At 39.4% G+C, this 19,906-nt stretch overlaps 1 protein-coding gene across 1 annotated transcript in view; it reads left to right on the top strand.

Moving 5' to 3' along the window:
* LOC103206843 (cyclin-dependent kinase 1-like) overlaps nucleotides 1-1,548 on the top strand; it is a 16,165-nt gene extending 14,617 nt beyond the window's left edge. Inside the window, exon 3 of the mRNA XM_007952363.1 lies at nucleotides 910-1,548. Within this exon, the coding sequence (XP_007950554.1) occupies nucleotides 910-1,548 (639 nt within the window). The remainder of the gene's footprint in view (nucleotides 1-909) is intronic.
* The last annotated feature ends 18,358 nt before the right edge of the window (nucleotides 1,549-19,906 follow it).

Raw genomic sequence — 19,906 nt, 5'->3', positions numbered from 1 at the left:
TAGTGCCTGAGCTAACTAATACTGGTAAATTTGTGTTACGTTGTTTTTTTGTAAATGGCTAGTCAGTTCCAACTGGTTGGCTTTGTGTATTATTTTATGTCAACACTGTTACTATGTATATGTTATTTCAATGTTACCTCAAATGTCATATACGTTGGCAACAAAGCTCTTATAAAACGTTTGCCTCTGAATTGCTTAACAGCATTTTATGATCATTGTATTCATTTTAATATCCTCTTTGCCATTTCTTTTTAAATCTGACCAGTGTTTCTCTAGGGGAAATTAATATATAAATACAAATGAAAGATGGAAGTAGAAAAGATCAACCTTGTGTCACAGACAGTTTGCTTGCCAGTTTGAACCCACACAGTGATACCATGAAAGAAAGGCCTGACAATCTGTTTCTGTTAAGACTATACCCAAGAAAACTCAACTCTATCACATTGGATTGCCATGAATCAGAATTGACTGAAGCCAATAGGTTTAGGTTTTGTTGTTTGTTATTCAAGATAGAAATGGAGTCGGTATACAGATCTAGAACAAATTTCCATTAACTTTCTATACCGAAAAATAACTTGTGACTTAGGGTCAAGATCAAGAAATAAATAAAAGAATAAGAAAATAAGTGAAAAATAAAAGATGACTAAATGGGTTCACATGGATATAGCTATGTCCATAACTTGATTATCTTTGTCTTGGTTATATAATCATGATATTATATACAATTATATTTTATACCCCCAAGTGGTTCTTGTTAGTCTAAATGGCCTGAAATCGTTTTTGGAAATCAAATTATTTCCCTATATTATGATTTTTAATGCCTTTAAAACAAACCCAAGATAACCCTCAAGATTATTGAGGAATTTGGCTATGATTGTTAAATTTCTAATTTATATTTTGTTTTTCCAGAGTTATTTGTACCAAATCCTACAAGGAATTGTGTTTTGTCACTCTAGAAGAGTTCTTCACAGAGACTTAAAACCTCAAAATCTATTGATTGATGACAAAAGAACAATTAAACTGACCGATTTTGGGCTTGCCAGAGCTTTTGGAATACCTATTAGAGTTTATAAACATGAGGTAGTAACTCTCTTGTATAGATCACCAGAAGTATTGCTGGGGTCAGCTCGCTATTCGACTCCAGTTGACATTTGGAGTACAGGCACCATATTTGCAGAGTTAGCAACTAAGAAACCACTTTTCCACAGGGATTCAGAAATTGATCAGCTCTTCAGGATTTTCAGAGCTTTAGGCACCCCCAATAATGATATGTGGCCAGAAGTAGAATCTTTACAGAATACATTTCCCAAGTGGAAACCAGGAAGCCTAGCATCCCATGTCAAAAACTTGGACAAAAATGGCTTGGATCTGCCCTCGAAAATATTAGTCTATGATCCTGCCAAACAAATTTATGGCAAAATGGCACTGAATCATCCATACTTTAATGATTTGGACAGTCAGATTAAGAAGGTGTTTCTGTATGTTGGATCAAGAACATATCCTTTTACTTGTAACTATTTTTGTCATGTGTACTTATCTTTTTTGTAAAACTCAAGCTGTACTTCATCTTCTAATTTCAAAAGTGTAACTTAAAAATGTAAATATTGTTTTATATGAATTTAAATATAGTCTGTATATGTGTGTAGATCTCTCTAAAACAACTGCTTGTTGCTGCAATAAAATTATATATCTAGTTTTGATGTCAGGTATCACAAAAAAAACAGAATTATTATAGGTAAACTAAGTTGCTCTGTGAACTTTCACCCGAATCACAATGCAAAATTAAATAAATAAATAAAACTATTACCAAAAAGCAAAAAAAAAAAAGATTGTTACGGCCCAAAATACAGTCAAATTTAATTTGAATTTAATTCATCAGCTCTTTCAAATGTGACAAGGAAATTAGAGCTAAAAGTGGCTTACTGGGCCACACTGATTTATCTTGCTAAATAATTCTCTATAGAATCTCTTCTTATTTTAATATAATATTTTTTACTGTTTGCAAAATAAATTCATGACTATTCTCAATGTTTGGAAACAGCGTCAAAGTGTAAATAATACAACATAAATTACATGTAATCATACTGCTGAGAGATAGCCACTGTTTATATATAACTCATTGCCATCAAGTGGATTTGCCTCATAGTGATCCCTCCTTGGGTTTCCATGGCAGTTATCACTATGGAAGTAGATTGCCCAACCTTCATTCCAAGGAGTGGCTAGTGGGTTTGAACTGCCAGCCTTCTGGTTAGCAGTCAAGTGCCTTACGCACTACTCCACCAGAGCTCGCCTGTTTATATCTAGGTATATATTTTTTAGTCTCTTTCCTGTGGAGACATATATCTTTTTATATAAAATTAGGGTCAAATTACATTTATAATTGATTCTGTCATTTCACTACTGAAAACTTCCAATGGCTTTCTTAACAACCAAAAAACTAAAACCAAACCCACTGCCATCAAGTTGATTCTGACTCACAGAAACCCTACAGGACAGAGTAGAACTGTCCCATAGGGTTTCCAAGGCTGTAAAAATTTATGGAAGCCTACTGAGTCTTTCTCCTACAGAATCGCTGATGGGTTCAAACTGCCAAAATTTTGGTTAGCAGTCCAGTGCCTTAACCACTGTACCACCAGAGCTCCTGGCTTCGTAATACTCATACACATTTTAAACCCTTTATTTAATCAAAGAGCACTGGTAGCACTATGGTTAAAGCACTCAGCAGCTAACCAAAAGATCAGTGATTTGAGACCACCAGCAGTTTCTCTTGAGAAAAATTTGTCAGTCTGCTTCTGAAAAGATTTACAGCCTTGAAAACCCTATGAAGCAGTTCTATTCTGTCCTATAGGGCACAATGAGTTGGCATCACCTTGAATGGCAGAGGATTTGGGTTTATTTATTTTTTTTTTGGAGGGGGCAGGCATTTTACTTAATCTTGGCCTCAGAGATCCTGTATGATCTAGGCTTGCTTACCTCATCTCTCATTGTCCTCTTTGACTGCTAACCAGAAGGCTGGAGGTTCAAACCCACCAGCCACTCCTCAGAAGGAAGGTTGGGCAATCTACTTCCGTAATGATACCACCTCGGAAAACCAAGGAGGGGTCGCTATGAGTCGGATACGACTTGACAGCAGTGAGTCTGGTTTAGTTTGGTTTATCCTTCTCCTTAGACACACTTGTTTCCAACATAGTACTTTTGCACATGCCATCTCTCTGCTTGGGATGCTCTTCTCCCATGTGGCCATTTGGATTGCTATTGGTCAAATATTCACTCACATACCTCTTCCATTCTAAGTGGAATATACTGCCAAGTCCCATTGATATTGGGCTTGTTCATGCAACTTGTTTTATTCAATGGTATGTTAGCAAACATGACATAAACAATTGTTTCCATTACCTAGTGCTGCTCTGACAGGAGTATACCACAAATGGGGTGGCTTGAACAAACAGGAATTTATTCTTTTACAATTTTGGAGGCTAGAAGTCCAAGCTCCAAGTGCCAGGCTCTAGGGGCTGGGTGAGAGCCCCTCAACCTTGGGCTTCAGCTCTGCCTCTTGCTCCTGGCCCACTGAAGCTAGAGGCATCTCTTCACTCAGGCAGCTGCTGGCTGCTGAGGCCAACAAACCCAATGTTGACAAGTCTGAAGGCACAGTCCCAATATTATCAAACCACCCAGCAGGCCATTAATTCAAGTCCATTAAAAGTCCCAAGATCAGCAGAGCATGGCAAGCTGCTGAACAATGACTCGGCTATGTGCAGAGCTCAAGGGTGCCAAAAAGCTGGAGACCTTCTTGAAGCTGCTTCTTATATACTGGAAGAAGACCACATCCCTAAAGCAGCTACTCAGCTGCTCCAGTAGATTCCACCACGGGGCTGATTTTAGGACTCACCATGGGAAATAATGATACCCAGCTGCTCAGCCACTCAACCAGGCCTAAACAAGTTAACAACCTTAATTATTATAGCAATAGCTTGTAACATGTTTGCACAGTAGGGTTTTCCCTCTTATGCTCAGTCACTGCAATGAGTGGAACATGCCCCACTGGATTGCTAGCCCCAGAAGAGTGACACTCACTTGGAGCAGGCCTGGGGCCAATTCTCAACTTGGTAACAAGCCCAGCCAAACTGACACTGAACCAACTAAACCTTGTCTATCTACCTCAGAGAGAACAATGTGCTATTACTTTAAACCAGGGAGTTTGGGGATAGCGTGTTATGCATTATTATTATGGCAATACTTGATGGATATATCTCAAAGCTTTTCCTGTTTTATTGCTTCTCTTCAGTCAGATTTTGGTTCATATTTCACCTCTTCAAAGAGACCTTTGCACTGCTTTCTATCTCCTTGACTCTGCTTTATTGTTCTCCATAGTATTCCTCATAATACCTATGTCATATGTATCTGTTTGTTTGTTGTACCTCCTATTAGAATGTAAGCTCCAAGTGAGCAGAGATTGTATATTCTAGTGCCCGGCAAATAGTACATACCCAATAAATAATTGTTGAGTGAATTAATGAGTAAGTAAGTACTTGGATCTCCTGGTTTTTAAAAAACTTAGCATTATACTATAAGCAATTATTTCCATCTCCATATCATTAGACATTTAGTTTGCCTCTAATTTATAATGTTGGCTATTATAAACAACATTACTAGTCCTACAAGGAGCTCTGGTGGCTCAGTGCCCATGGTACTGCTAATCAGAAGTTTGGCAGTTCAAATCCACCACCCGCTCCATGGAAGGAAGACAAGGCAATCTACTTCTGTAAAGATTTACCACCTTGGAAACCCAATGGGGGTTGCTATGAGTCAGAATTGACTCAATAGCAGTGAGTTTGGTCTTTGGTTTTTTTGGGGTGGCTAAAACTGGTAAGCTCTGAGCTATTAACTAAAAGCTTGGTGGTGCAAATCCACCCAGGGATGCCTAGGAAGAAAGAACTGGAGATCTGCCTTGAAAACCATACAGAGTGCAGTTCAGCTTTGCACTCGTGGGGTCACCATGATTCCTGTATAGATGTGTATAACAACACTACTGTAGACATCCTTTTACATAAATCTTTCAATATATTCCTAATTATTTCCTTAGGGTAAATGCCTAAATCAAAGGCTATGACAAATATTCAAACACATTTTTCTTTCTAAAGTTTATATAAATTTTCACTTTGACTCAGAATGAGAGAAATTTCACTCAACTTTTGACAAAACTTAAATTTCATAATTTTTTCATCAGTAAAGTAGTTGAAAATGGTATACCCATTGTTTTAGTTTGCATTCTTTGTTTTATTGGTGAGTTTAAATATTTTTTCACATGTATTACATTTTCATATGTAATTCTTTGGGAAATAGGTTCTCATGGCCTTTGCCCATGTTTTTCTGTTAGCATTTTTTTCATTGACGCTTAAGAATTCTTTCTACCTTAAAGTTACTAGGATTTATGAATTATCTCAAATGTTGCAAATATATTTTTAACTGTTTCTTTTTCTTTCAATAACAAGCCACTAAAGCATAGTATATAAGATACTGGCTTTTGGAGTGAAATAAAACTTAACTTTAAACATCAGTTCTGCCACTTTCTAAACATATGATCTTGAACAAATAACATCCTGACAAAGCTTCAATTTCTCATCAGTAGAGTGTGAAAAATAATGCCTATTACATAGGATTGTTGGGGTTTTTTTCTTTTTATTGTGATTTGGGTGAAAATTTACAGAGCAAATACACTTTCCATTACAGCAGTTCACATACACTTTGTCTCATGACATTGACCACAATTTACCACAATGCAACATCTCCCCTCCCACTTCCTCCCGATAGTTACTTCTTCCCTGTGTCCATCCCTCCATGCTCTCCTGCCCCCTGAGCTGTCTCCCTGTGCATAAGCAGTGCTTCTTTCTCCCATGCTTGTTCTCTCCAAGGAGTGTATCTACCTCAGGTAAATGTTCAACTCATATGGCTGTCTATTGTTTGGCTGGAAGTCACAGGCATGAGTTCAATTCCAGACCTGAAGGGCAGCTATGGGCCATAGTCTCAGTGGTTCCACCAGGCTCCATCGGGCCAGCAAAACTGGTCCCCCCCCCTTTTTTTTTCCCAAATGATTTTGAGTTTTGTTCCACATTGTTCTCCCTGTCCATCCAGGATCTCCTACACTGATCCTCTTCCAAGTGGTTGACAGTAGTAGCCAGGCATCACCTAGTTCTTCTGTTCTCATAGTTGTATAGGCTGCAGATCAGATGGTGTACCAGTCACTAGGACTAATTGTTTCCGTGAATTTTTTGTTTTCTTCATTCTTCTTGGGTCTGGACAAGGAGAGACCCATCATTGCATCTAGATGGCAGCTTGCAAGATTTTAAGATCCCAGTTGCTACTCACCACAGTAGGAGGTAGAACAATGTTTTGTGTAGTATGTTATGCCAATTGAGCTTGACTATTACATAGGATTATTGTGAAGATTAAGATAGATAATGTATGTCTCGTCAGTTGAGGTTCTTTGATTTTAAACAACATAAACTAATCCTGAGTAATTTCAGCAAAACTATTAATGTATTAGTATTAGAAAGATACTGAAATACTCAGCAAATTATAGAAGAGGTGAACACTAGGAAGAGCAAGAATCATGGCCGCCCCAGGGCTCAGCAACAGGAGTCCTTCCATGGATTGTCCGGTAAAGCCCAGTCCTCTTGTGCCCCAGCTTCAGTTGCTTTTTGTCCCTTGAGTCTACACTAAAAATTCAAATCCCTGCTTCAGAGAATATGACTAGCCTAGTTTGAATCACTCCTCCTCTATAATGAGGGGAGTGGTTTGATAACAAAGAGAACTGTTGTTGTTGTTGTTGTTGTTGTTGTTGTTATGTGCCATCGAGTCGGACCCGACTCATAGCGACCCCTCCTTGGGTTGCTGAAGCAGTATCACTACGGAAGTAGATTGCCCAACCTTCCTTCCGAGGAGTGGCTGGTAGGTTTGAACCACCAGCCTTCTGGTTAGCAGGCAAGTGCCTTAGGCACTATGCTACCTCCTACAAAGAGAATAGTTGGTAAGTATATTAACCACTCAGCCCCTCCCTCCCTCCCTCAAAGTAAAAAGGAGGGAAGGAAGGAAGAAAGGGAAGAAAGGGAAGGAGGGAAGGAGGGAAGCAGGGAGGGAGGAAAGAAAAACTACTTCTGTGGAATGCTTAGCTCTGTATCTTCTCCCCTTCAAAACCAAACTCACTGCCCTGGAGTCCAATAAGACTTATAGCAACCCCTCCTTGGGTTTTCAAGACAGTATCTCTACCAAAGTAGATTGCCCAGCCTCCCTTCTGAAGAGTGGCTGGTGGGTTTGAACTGCCAGCCTCCTGGTTAGCAATCAAATGCTCCCTAGAGCTCCCTAGTATGGTATAGTTGTTTGATATAAACCAAAAAACAAACTCACTGCCATGGAGTGGGTCCTGACTCATAGAGACCCCTTCTTGGCTTTCCGAGGCTGTATCTCTACGGAAGTAGATTGCCCAACCTTCCTTCCAAGGAGTGGCTGGTGGATTTGAACAGCCGGCCTTCTGGTTATCAGTCAAGTACCTCAGGCACTATGCCACCAGAGCTCCCATTATTTGATATAGTTATATAGCAGTCAAAAGCCTTAGGCACTATACCACCAGAGCTCCAGAGGATGGATGGATGGATGGATGAATAGATAGATAGATAGATAGACAGACAGACAGACAGATAGATAGGCAGGAAGGCAGGAAGATAGGCAAATAGAGTGTTGTCAGGATCCATAGAGTCAATTCCAACTCACAGTGACACCACGTGACAGAGCAGAACTTCCCATAGAGTTTTCTTGGCTGTAATCTTTAAAGGAGCAGATCTCCAGGTGTATCTCCCACAAAGCTACTGGGTGGGTTAGCAGCCAATTGCTTAACTGTTTGCTCCACCAGGGTTCCACATTATACACACATATATATATATATATACACATGTATGCATATGTCTGCCTTAGTTACAAATGAACCCCTGACCCTGAAGATGCAGAAATATGATTCCAAACATGGTATTTCACACTTTTCATGACAATTCCAAAGTACCTCCAGGAAAAACAAGTTCATTTTCCACTAGGGTGACTAATCAATTTTTCCTGGAACTGAGTAGTTTCTGGGATGGAGGACTTTCAGTGCTAACAGAAGGAAAGTTCCAGGCAAACCTGAACAAGATGTTCCCTATGTCCATCACCTAAATCCCTTTTAAAAAGGTGACTCAAGGAAAGATCATAGCTACAAAGTCCTAACTCAAGAACTTCTCTACTTGAAATAAAATGAGGCTAAACTTTCAGGGAGCAATTCATTCTCAGATTAAAAAATTCCCAAAAGCTGTGTGTCCCATTGCTATCTGGAAACAGGTTGATAACTTAATTCACTTCAAGAAATGTAATCAATCCAGTATACATTTATCAAACATCTTTTATGAGTAAGACACAACATCAGCCACTGAGGATAACAAGAGGCTTTAAGTGTAATGAAATATTCTCGTGTTTCCTAATAGACTAGTAAAATCTGTCTGAGTTAGAACTATACTATTATTATATAACTATATCAAATAACGGGAGCTCTGGTGCCATAGTGCCCAAGGCTCTTGACTGCTAACCAGAAGGCCGGCGGTTCAAACCCACCGCAACAGTTCAAACTCCTTGGAAGGAAGGTTGGGCAATCTATTTCCATAGAGATAATGCCTTGGAAACCCAAGGAGGGGTCTCTATGAGTCAGAATCCACTCCATGGCAGTGAGTTTGGTTTTTTGGTTTATATCAAACAACTATACCATACTAGGGAGCTCTAGGAAACATTTGATTGCTAACAGGAGGCTGGCGGTTCAAACCCATCAGCCACTCTTAGGAGGAAAATTGGGCAGTCTCCTTCCATAGTGATACTGCCTCTGAAACCCAAGGAGAGGTCGCTATGAGTCGGATCTGACTCAGCGGCAGTGAGTTTTATAATGAGTCGCGTCCTACTCGATGGCACATAACAATAACAACAACAACATACCCTAATGTAGTGCAACACAAACTGTGATAAATATTGTAACGATATTTTCTGAACCAAATATTAGGACCTAAATCTAATGAAGAATTTTACCTTTCCTATTTATATGTCTCATGAGTATAATCAAGTTTTCGCAAATTCCCATTCTTCTCAGTGTTATCTATAATTTGTCATGATCCACACAATCAAATGCCTTTGCATAGTCAATAAGACACAAGTAAACATCTTTCTGGTATTCTTTGAGGAAACTGTACCTTGTCCAGGAGGCTGTCGTTCGAACGGAACAAGGGGGCACTACATGGTTTAAAATCAAGAAGGGAGTGCTTCAAGGTTGTATCCTTTTCCCATACTTATTCAATCTATATGCTGAGCAAATAATCTGAGAAGCTGGACTATATGAAGATAAACGTGGCATCAGAATTGGAGGAAGAATCATTAACAACCTGAGATACACTGATGATACAACTTTGCTTACTGAAAGTGAGGATGACTTGAGGCACTTACTGCTGAAGATTGAAGAACACAGTCTGCAGTATGGTTTACATCTCAATATAAAGAAAACAAAACTCCTCACAACTGGGCCAATAAGCAGCATCATGATAAATGGAGAAAAGATTGAGGTTGTCAAAGAATTCACATTGCTTGGTTCTATAATCGACGCCAATGGAAGCAGCAGTCAGGACATAAGGCAACGTGTAGCACTGGGCAGGTCAGCTGCTAAGGAACTCTTTCAAGTGCTGAAGAGCAAGGTTGTCTCTTTAAGAACTAAGGTGCTCCTGACACAGGCCATGATATTTCCAATCGCCTCGTATGCATATGAGAGCTAGACAGTGAATAAGGAAGATCGAAGAAGAGTTGATGCTTTTGAGTTGTGGAGCTGGCAAAGAATGCTGAAAGTACCACGGACTGCTAAAAGAACTAACAGATCTGTCCAGGAGGAAGTGCAGCCAGAATGCTCCTTGGAAGCAAGAATGGCCAGACTTTGTCTCACCTACTTTGGTCATGTTGTCAGAGGGGACCATTTCCTGGAGAAGGATGGCATGCTTGGTAAGGTGGAGGGTCAACGAAAGAGGGGAAGGTCTTCCATGAAATGGATTGACACGGCGGCTATGACAATGGGCTAAAGTATAGCAGGGATCATGGACCTGGCACGGGATCGGGTGGTGTTTCGTTCTGCTGTGCATGGGTTCTCTATGAGGCGGAGCAACTCGACAACACCTAACAACAACAATATTTATATGTCTATTTATTAAACAATTAAGGTTTAGATACTTTTTTAACAGTTTTCCTTTCAGGGAAAAGTTTTTAATTAAAATCAAGGCTGTTCTAGACATCCAGAATAAGTATCAGTTTTACAGTTGCCACTGAGCAACTGATTCTGAATCATGGCAAGCCCATGTGTATTGCAGCAGAACTGCACTCCATAGGTTCTTCAATGGCTGATTTTCCAGAAGTAGCTCACCAGACCTTTCTTACAAGGTATCGCTGGGGGGACTTGAACCTCCAACTTTTCCATTAGCATATGAACACATATTAACCATTTGCAATCCCAGGGCCTCCCCAGAATGAGTAGAGAGTACAGTAATAAAGACCATAATAAAGATATAAAATAGGAGGCCTCAGGATAGGCATATATGATGAACATTTACTCCAAGTAGGTATGCTCTTTAGAATGATCCACCATGGGAGATTAGAAGGGTAGTATTTGCATGGCGAGATAGCTCAGAGGGCAGGAATGCATAGGAAAGAAGGACAGGGGGGAAAGTAGCCACAAGGAGGAAGGGGGAAGAGAGCTGTTACATTAGGAGGACTGAAATCAATGTGACAAAACAAAATGTGTATAAACTGTTGTATGAAAAATGAATTTGCTCTGTAAAGTTTCACTCAAATCACAATTGAAAAAGAAAGAAAATTGGAGTCCTTGTCTATGGACTTAACTTCCTTCCAGTTTCCCAACATGATGTCATCTCACAGCAATCCTACCAGTTCCGTTTTACAGATAAAGAAAGTGAAGCTCAGAAAGTTTACACAAATGTCGATGTCGTAATTCAAACTTAGTTCTGACTCAGAGCACATGTACTTTCCACCAACCTCCCAAGAAGACAAGATGTTCCACAAAGTAATAGCTACTAAACTAACTAGATAACAGGGTATTCAATTACTCAAGAATATGATTTATGTAGTCAAAACTCTGAAAGAACATGAAGAAACCAATGAGTTGTTTATCTTCCTGGACCCAACACCAGGTCTAATACACAACAGATGCTCAGTAGGAAGGTATGGAGTAAATTATACAAGTGTATGCAGCTTTGGGAGATAACTTCATGTGAGACGTGGGATTCCAAATACTATCAAACACGTCAAAAAAAAGGTTTGACATTATGCTGACTGAAATAGGTTAGCCACAAAATATTGTATGATCCCATTTATATGAAATATCTAGAAGAGACAAAAGTGGTTACCAGGGGCAGGAGGGAGGGGAAAAGGAGTTATTGCTTGGGGGACACTGAGTTTCTATTAAGGGGTGATGGGGAAATTTAGAAACAATGGTGATGGCTGCACAACATGCTAGACATAAATAATGTCATTGAATTGTACATTTTAAAAAATGTTGAAATCAGGAAACAATTAATCTAAAGGACAAACAGACCACACAAACCACAGCCTCCTCCACCCTAAGACCAGAAGAACTAGATGGTGCCCAGCTACCACTACTGACTACTCTGATCCAGACCACAGAAGGTCTAGACAGAGTGGGACAAAAGTGTGGAACAAAATTCAAAAATCACAAAAAAAAAAGACCACACTTACCGGTCTGTTACAGACTGATGGAACCCCTGTGACTGCAGCCCTTAGACAATCTTCAAACTTGGAATTGAGCCCATTCCCTGGGAATCACCTTTCAACCAAATAATAGACAAGCTTATAAAGTGAACAATGAAACTTGTGAGGAAAGTACTCCTCAGAACAATTAAGCATATGAGGCCAAAAGGGCAACATTTGCCCCAAAACAAAGCTCAGAAAGCAGGAAGGAGCAGGAAAGAAGAAATAATGGAAATGGGGAGGAAATGTGAAGAGTGTTGTTACATTGAGGGGACTGCAGCTAATGTCATAAAACAAAGTGTGTATAAATTGTTGAATGGGAAACCAATCTGTCCTGTAAACTTACATCCAAGACACAAGTTTTTAAAAATACGTTGAAATAGCAAATGTTTTGTTATATATGTATACTTACCATGATGTTTTTTAAAAAATGTTTGCAAAAAGCATACTATTTCAGGTTGGTAAAATTCTTTCATTTCCACCACCACCACCACCACCACCATTGTTTTCATTGTTTTAGAAGATGAAGAGGAAGAAAAACAAGAAGATAAGGCAAAAAGAAGAGGAGGAGGTAAAGAAAAAGAAAGGAGACCTACCTATGAAGTGTTTTCATGATTCAATAGTTTTCATGTTCTCAATAGATTTCATGACTGATGTCCTTTGGACTTGGATCTTTCTTTCTGATGGGTCTCAGTATCTGAAGTCAGTATCAGAGGATCTAAAAGTTCAAAGTCAAATTTCAAAGCCAAAATGGAAACTCCAGGTTACCAAGCTTTAAAGTTGTCACACATGTAATTTTGTGTATAGGTGCTCTGGTGGCACAATGGGTTAAGCACTTGACTGCTAACTGAAAGGTCAGCAGTTCAAACCTACCCAGAGAGGCTCTGCAGGAGAAAGACCTAGTGATCTGCTTCCATAAAGATTACAGCCAACAAAACCCTATGGGGCAATTCCACCTTGTCACATGGCAGGCATCACTATGAGATGGAAATCAGCTCAAGGACACCTAATAACAACAATTTTTTGTGTAATACATATATGTTAGAAAGTCCTCCAAAGATATTGATCCTAAAGAATATCTATCTGATTTGGATAAAGTCATATCCCTAAAAGATATTTCCTCACATTTTCTGTGTTGAAGATGAGGCGTATTTTGCACAGACCTGACATTTTTCTTTTAGTATCTGGAGATAAGTATTTTGTTACACTGAGGTTAGGAAATATAGTCAATCTGATTTTTATAGAGAACACCAAGAGAGCTCCAATATGCATAGCAACTCTTCTCTCTCAAAGACACTCCATCCAGCTAGATTCTGAATGAGGATGTACTCCGACAAGATTGGCAGCAGCCCCACCCACCCCTTGAGGAGTCTAGTTATTAAATTATTTTTTAAAGACTCATCTTTCCCAAGTCTTTGGAGGCAGTACAGCTGGAAATCATTAACTATAATCAGGGGGCAGCCAACAAAAAGAGGAAGCAGTGGGTGAAAGCTTTCTGTAGCAGCCATCTGGGCAGAGGGAATTTGGTTTTAAACCCTAGGGGGTGGGGAAAGTTATAGGCATCTTGTTATATTTGGACTTGACTTCAGACCCTAAACAAAAGATCTTTCCCCTCCCCCCAAGGTCTGCTTTCTGAAAACAGAAGTAAAAGATAGCAGTAGAAAACTAGTGGACATTTCACAGGACATTAATAACCAAAGCAGACAGACAGTCTGAATACAAAAGTCTGAATACAAAATGGCTAGTTTGGAGCCTTGCTTATTTCTAGTTAGAGTTTTGAAAGAAAAGAGGAACTCATGCTATTTGTGAGTAATCTCCTTTTCGCTCCAATCCCCTCCACACACACACACCGGAAATTTCACAAATGAAAGCACGTTCCAGAAAAGAGGATATTGCTTGTCCTTCAAGTTCTCCACCTACCAAGGCCACTTTGGACTTGTTTCAAAATAGAACAAGTGCCACATTTTTCCCGCATACTTGCTATCTTCTCTGAGGATGTTGATAACGTGGTAGAATAAAGAGGAAGAAGAACAAACTTTGAAACCAGAAAACCTGGGTTTGATCCTGGTTCTCCTACTGTATGACTGTGGGCCACTTCTGTGCCTTGGTTCCCTCAACCATAGAATAAGGGTACTAACAGCTATCTCATAAGGTTTTGAGGAGAATTAGGGACAATGTGCGCTAGGCACCTAGCACCTAGCATCCTCATCTAACAAAACAGCAGGAATCCAACAAGTGATAACTATTTTTATGTGTGTTGTTAAATCGAACTTTTAATAAGTGGCAAAACTCACCAAATCACATCAGAGGATGTATTTTGAGAAACATACAGCATTAGTTAAATGTGGTTCATACTGTCTAAGTAGAGATCCCTAACCTGGGGATATAAGGACCAATGACCACCTAATAAGGTTTTAAATGGGCAATGTTTTGTTCTGTTGTATGTAGATCACTATGAGTCAAACCCTATGTAATGGCACCTGACAACAACACAACAAAGTTTTAAATATTTTTTTAAAATTTATTTTGAATATCCTAAAATGCAGATTTTACATTAAAATCTATATTTCCAGGATTACTGGAAATTTAGTAATCCTGGACCAGCATTCTTGAATAGCAACTAAAGTGAAAATATACAGAGCAAATCAGTTTCCCATTCAATAATTCATACACATTTTGTTTCGTGACATTAGTTGCAGTCCCCTCAATGTATAGCGCTCTTCACTCTTCCTCCCTGGGTTCTCCGTTTCCATTCTTCCTTCTTTCCTGCCCTTCCTGCCTTCTGAGCTTTGTTTGGGTGCAAATATCACCCTTTTGGTCTCATATGATTAATTGTTCTGAGGAGTACATTCTTCACGAATTTCATTGCTCATTTTATAAGCCTCTTTACTATTTGGCTGAATGGTGATTCCCAGGGAATGGGTTCAATTCCAGGTTTGAAGATTGTCTAAGGGCTGCAGTCACAGGGGTTCCATCAGTCTGTAACAGATCATCAGTAAGTGTGGTCTTTTTTGTGATTTTGAATTTTGTTCCACACTTTTGTCCCACTCTGTCCAGACCTTCTGTGGTCTGGATCAGAGTAGTCAGTAGTGGTAGCTGGGCACCATCTAGTTCTTTTGGTCTCAGGGTGGAGGAGGCTGTAGTTTGTGTGGCCCATTAGTCCTTTCAGTTAATTGTTTCCTGATTTCAACATTTTTTAAAATGTACAATTCAGTGACATTATTTATGTCTAGCATGTTGTGCAGCCATCACCATTGTTTCTAAATTTCCCCATCACCCCTTAATAGAAACTCAGTGTCCCCTAAGCAATAACTCCTTTTCTCCTCCCTGCTGCCTCTGGTAACCACTTTTGTCTCTACACATTTGTCTCTTCTAGATATTTCATATAAATGGGATCATACAATATTTTGTGGCTAACCTATTTCACTCAGCATAATATCAAACCTTTTTTCTACATATTTGATAGTATTTGGAACATCACACTCTGCATGAAGTTATCCCCCAATGCTGCATAATTTACTGCACTGGTGTAATTTACTCCATACATTCAGAGTGAGCGTCTTCTGTGTATTAGACCAGATGTTGGGTCCAAAAAAATAAATAACTCATTGGCTTCTTCAAGTTCTTTCGGAATATTGAGTACCTAAATCATATTCTTAAGTAATTGATAACCCTGTTATCTAGTTAGTTACATAGCTATTTCTTAGTGGAAGGAACATGTGCTCTGAGTCAGAACTTAATTTGAATTATGACATCAACATTGGGTAAACTTTTTGACCTTCACTTTCTTCATCTGTCAAATGGAACTGGTAGGACTGCTGTGAGAAATAACATCATGTTGGGAAACTGGCAGGAAGTTTAAGCCCATACTTAAGCCTCCTATTTTAGATCTTTATTATGGTCTTTATTATTATACTCTCTATTCATTCTGGAGGAGCTCTGGTGGCATAGTGCCTAAGGCACTTGACTGCTAACCAGAAGGCTGAAGGTTCATGTCCACCGGGCAGTCCCTTAAAAGAAAGGTCTGGTGAGCTACTTCTGCAAATCAGCCATTGAAAACCCTATGGAGTGCAGTTTTACTCTGATGCCCATGGGGTTGCCATGATTCAGAATCAGTTGCTCAACAGCAACTGTAAAACTGATTTATTCTGGATGTCTAGAGTAGCTGAATAGGGACTATCCCTTTTAGAAAGGACAAAAAACAAAGAAGAAACCCACCGCAGTCAACTCAATTCCTACTCACAGCAACCCCCATATAGTTCCCAGAGTTGTAAATTTTTACAGAAGTAGGTTGCCTCATCTTTCTCTTGCAGAGCAGCTGATCGGGTCAAACCACAGACCTTTCAGTTAGCAGCTGAATGCTTTACCCACTACACCAGCAGGCCTCCTTGCTGAGAAAGCACATGTGCTCTTCAATTAGCCACTGTCCTCTCCCTTCTTACTGCAGAATTCTCCCTGCTTCACTAACCTATACCACCTGCCTGGCTCCTTCACGACATCTTCTCTAACTTTCTCCACTCCAGACCAAGTTCAGGTGGTTGAGGATAACAAAAGCACAAAGGTGTTCATGAAAGGTGCTGAGTTAACAGTTGTATGGCTGGGAGTAAAAAGAAAATTATGTAGCATGTTGGTTAGAGGAATAGTAGGACAACAGGCACCAGATCCCGCACTTCCCCCAGCACCTTGAGCTTGTCATTTAACTTCTACATCTCAAGTTCCAAACAGGTAAAAGGCAGCTAATATTCACAGCTGACATTTCACAAGGTGATTATGAGGATCAAATAACATATGTGAGTGGATTTTTAAATGCTATGTGTAAAGGTAGGGGAGATACTCAGACAGAAAGGACACGATTTTTAGAGGAAGAAAATCATTCACTAGCCTCTCTCTAATATATTCCCCTTGGGAATCATACCATTTAAAGGGATCTTCAGGATAATGTAATCTAGCCCTCAATTTTACAGATAAGAACCTGAAACACAAGAAGCAGCTCTAAAGAAACTTAAAATACAGTGAAGACAAAATGCATGCTATATATATAATGTATATAAAGTGTTGTTGTTTCTGGTAGGTACGTCAAGTTGATTTTCAACTCGGTGAGCTCATGTGACACAAACTGCTGCCCAGAGGGTTTTCTTGGCTGTGATCTCTATGGGAGCAGATCACCAGATCTTTTCTCTCATGAAGCTGCTGGGTGTGTTTGAACTGCCAACCTTTAGTTTGGTTAGCAGCTGAGTGCTTAACCATTTTGCCACCAGGGCTCCTTATATAAAATATAGAATATATCATAATAAATATCTCATAAAGTCTTGAGAAGAATTAGCAATAAAGTGTGCCAAGTACCTAGCATCCATTCTTCCTACAAAATAGCAGGAATCCAACAACTGGTGGCTATTCTTATCTGTGTTGTTAAAACCGAACTTTTTTAATAAAAGAGGCAGAATTCACCTGATAACTTCATAGAATTTTGAGGAAAAAATTTATAGCATTAGTTACAGGGTTCATGCCTCCTAAGTAGAGTTGCCTAACTTAGGGATTTTGAGGAAAAAATTTATAGCATTAGTTACAGGGTTCATGCCTCCTAAGTAGAGTTGCCTAACTTGGGGATCTACACACCAAATACTTACAGATGTGCACGTCTGGGAGACACAGGGTTTTCGTTTTTTTTTAACATCGTAAAATGCAGATTTTATACATACGTTGTATATATAGTACATATTTTATATATATTTCCAGCTTTCCTGGAAGAATATCATGCTGAAAAAGTTCACGTGAACTCCATCCAAGAGAGCCTACTGCGGGGAGCATAGCTCACTGGCAATCTTTACTGTTGCACCTTTGGACTGAGGGTAGTGAGAGAATGGGAAAGGAGGTACTAGAATGCATCGGTGTCCATCATGCTAGGCAAAACCAATGTTCAAGAGTGGACAAACTCATCTCTTTTTTTTTTTTTTTTTTTAACCAATGTTCAAGAGTGGACAAACTCATCTCTTTTTTTTTTTTTTTTTGGTGAAAGTATACACAGTCAAAGATACACCATTTCTACAATTACTGCATGTACAATTCAGTGACAGTGGTTACATTCTTCAAGTTATGCTATATTTCTCACTATCTTTTTCCACATTATTCCACCGCCATTATCTTCAACTCATTGCCTCCTAAGCTTTCTATCAAACCTTTTGAGTTGCTGTTGTCAATTTGATCTCACATAGATAATTCTTTAAAAGAGCACAGGCTCAAAACGGGTGTACTTGACTAATTAAAACTAATTAACAGTTAATTAATTATTTAAGCTATTTTTTGGTTCAAAGAAGACTTCAGGAGATAGTTTTGGTTTCTACTTTAAAGATTATCTCAGGGCAATAACTTCTGGGGTTCATTCAGCCTTAGTGGTTCCAGAAAATCTGGATTCCATTCAGAATTTGAAGTTCTGTTCTGCATTTTCCCCCTTTTCATTGGGATTCTTCTACACAATCTTTGATGAAAACATTCAGTAATGGTAGGCTGGCACCATCCCATTCTCGTTTCCTATTAGAATAGGCACTAAGTGGTATTTTCATTTCTCTCTCTCTCTCTCTCTCCCCACCCCCCACCTTTCTTTTAGAGAGAAGGCTTGCCCTTGTTGGAACAAGGTTCCTAACTTGTTAGAGAAGGAGAGTGTTGGGAGATTCCAAAAGGGAAATAACAGACTTTCCACTAATAATGACAGACACAGTGGGGGGAAGGAGGAAGTAGGTCAAACAATTACTAAAAAAAATAACATAAAATGCCACTTTGTTTGCACCCTAACTAGTGAAATTAGTTCTATTGATTACACAGAGATCTAGGAAGCATTAAATAACAACAGAGGATTTTGATAGCAAATCAATTCAATGATAGACATCTTCTAATAGTAACATATTTGTATAGGACTTTACAAATCACAAGGACATTTACATATGTTTATCAATCCCCATGACAACCAGGAAAGTGGACAGAATAGTTTATTTCTCAAGGTTGGCTCTCCACATTGTCATTTTGATACACTTGACAATAAGCCCATAGGATATTAAAGGAGGGAAAGATCTCATCATATTTATGTGGCCAGGATTCCAGAGTAAGAGAGATAAGATCTGCTTCATAAATCATGAGCAGGATTCAAAGAAGCAGAGATGTGGAAGGGTGTTCCAGGTGGGAAAAATAAAGCAAACTGGGGAGAGGGTAAATAAAACAGCTCGTTTGAACTGGAGGTATATTAAAGTTTACATTCTAAAGCACTTAGTTTTTAGATGGCTGCTGTCTAAAGCAAGAGCTCTAACTCCATTTTGAACCTTGACACCATTTGAGTTCTTTGTTACTTCCCCAATGTTTGCTGACCATTAAACCAACAATGTGGCTGTGCTTGGATAAGTCTGGAACAAACCTAGTGTGGGCAGTTTGCTCTCAGGAAGGGTGTGGTTGAAAGCAGATTAACTAGTGTGCAGAAAGATGCTCAAAGAACTAGGGAACTTGACTGGGCATTTATCTGAAGTAGCCAATCAAATGCATGTTATCTAATTTAAGTTTGGGGTTAGAGGTCCTGGGATTATAACCACCTATAGGGCAAGTTCACATGATCATGAGTCATGCCCGGACCACCATGTAGCCAGGTGGTCAAAACCCCAGAACCAATCCTGTAACTCATTTTATCTTGCAACTTTGTACATATCCCAATCATGGTCCTTTCCCAACTCCTGCAGTCCCACCTGTGACAATGAGCATTATTCATGGTCTTGTGGTGACTTCCTTTGTTCTCTGGCATATAATGAACTCCATGATTGTTATTCAGCACATTCCATCCGCCTCTGTACTGTGTGCATGCTGCAGTTTCCCTCATCTGGATCATTACGTTTGTTTTGTCTTTGTCCTGTTAAAGGCTTAATGAAAGGGTCTCTATAGAACATGTTTGAATCTGGGCTCTTATCCCCTCGCACAGAGGAACAGTAGAAAATCAAGAATGGCAATTTGAAACCAGGTAGGGAGCTTTATCTAGAAGTGGAAAGAATCAGGGTTTTAAGGAAGGGGTGACTCCATCAAAGTCACTGGGAAAAAGCACTGTGCT

Source organism: Orycteropus afer, unplaced genomic scaffold (assembly GCF_000298275.1).
Source record: "Orycteropus afer afer isolate SDZICR_OR568_19922 unplaced genomic scaffold, OryAfe1.0 scaffold00012, whole genome shotgun sequence".
NCBI classification, from domain to species: domain Eukaryota; kingdom Metazoa; phylum Chordata; class Mammalia; order Tubulidentata; family Orycteropodidae; genus Orycteropus; species Orycteropus afer.
The sequence above is the reverse complement of the archived record's forward strand: the minus strand, read 5'-3'. Positions and strand labels throughout refer to the sequence as shown.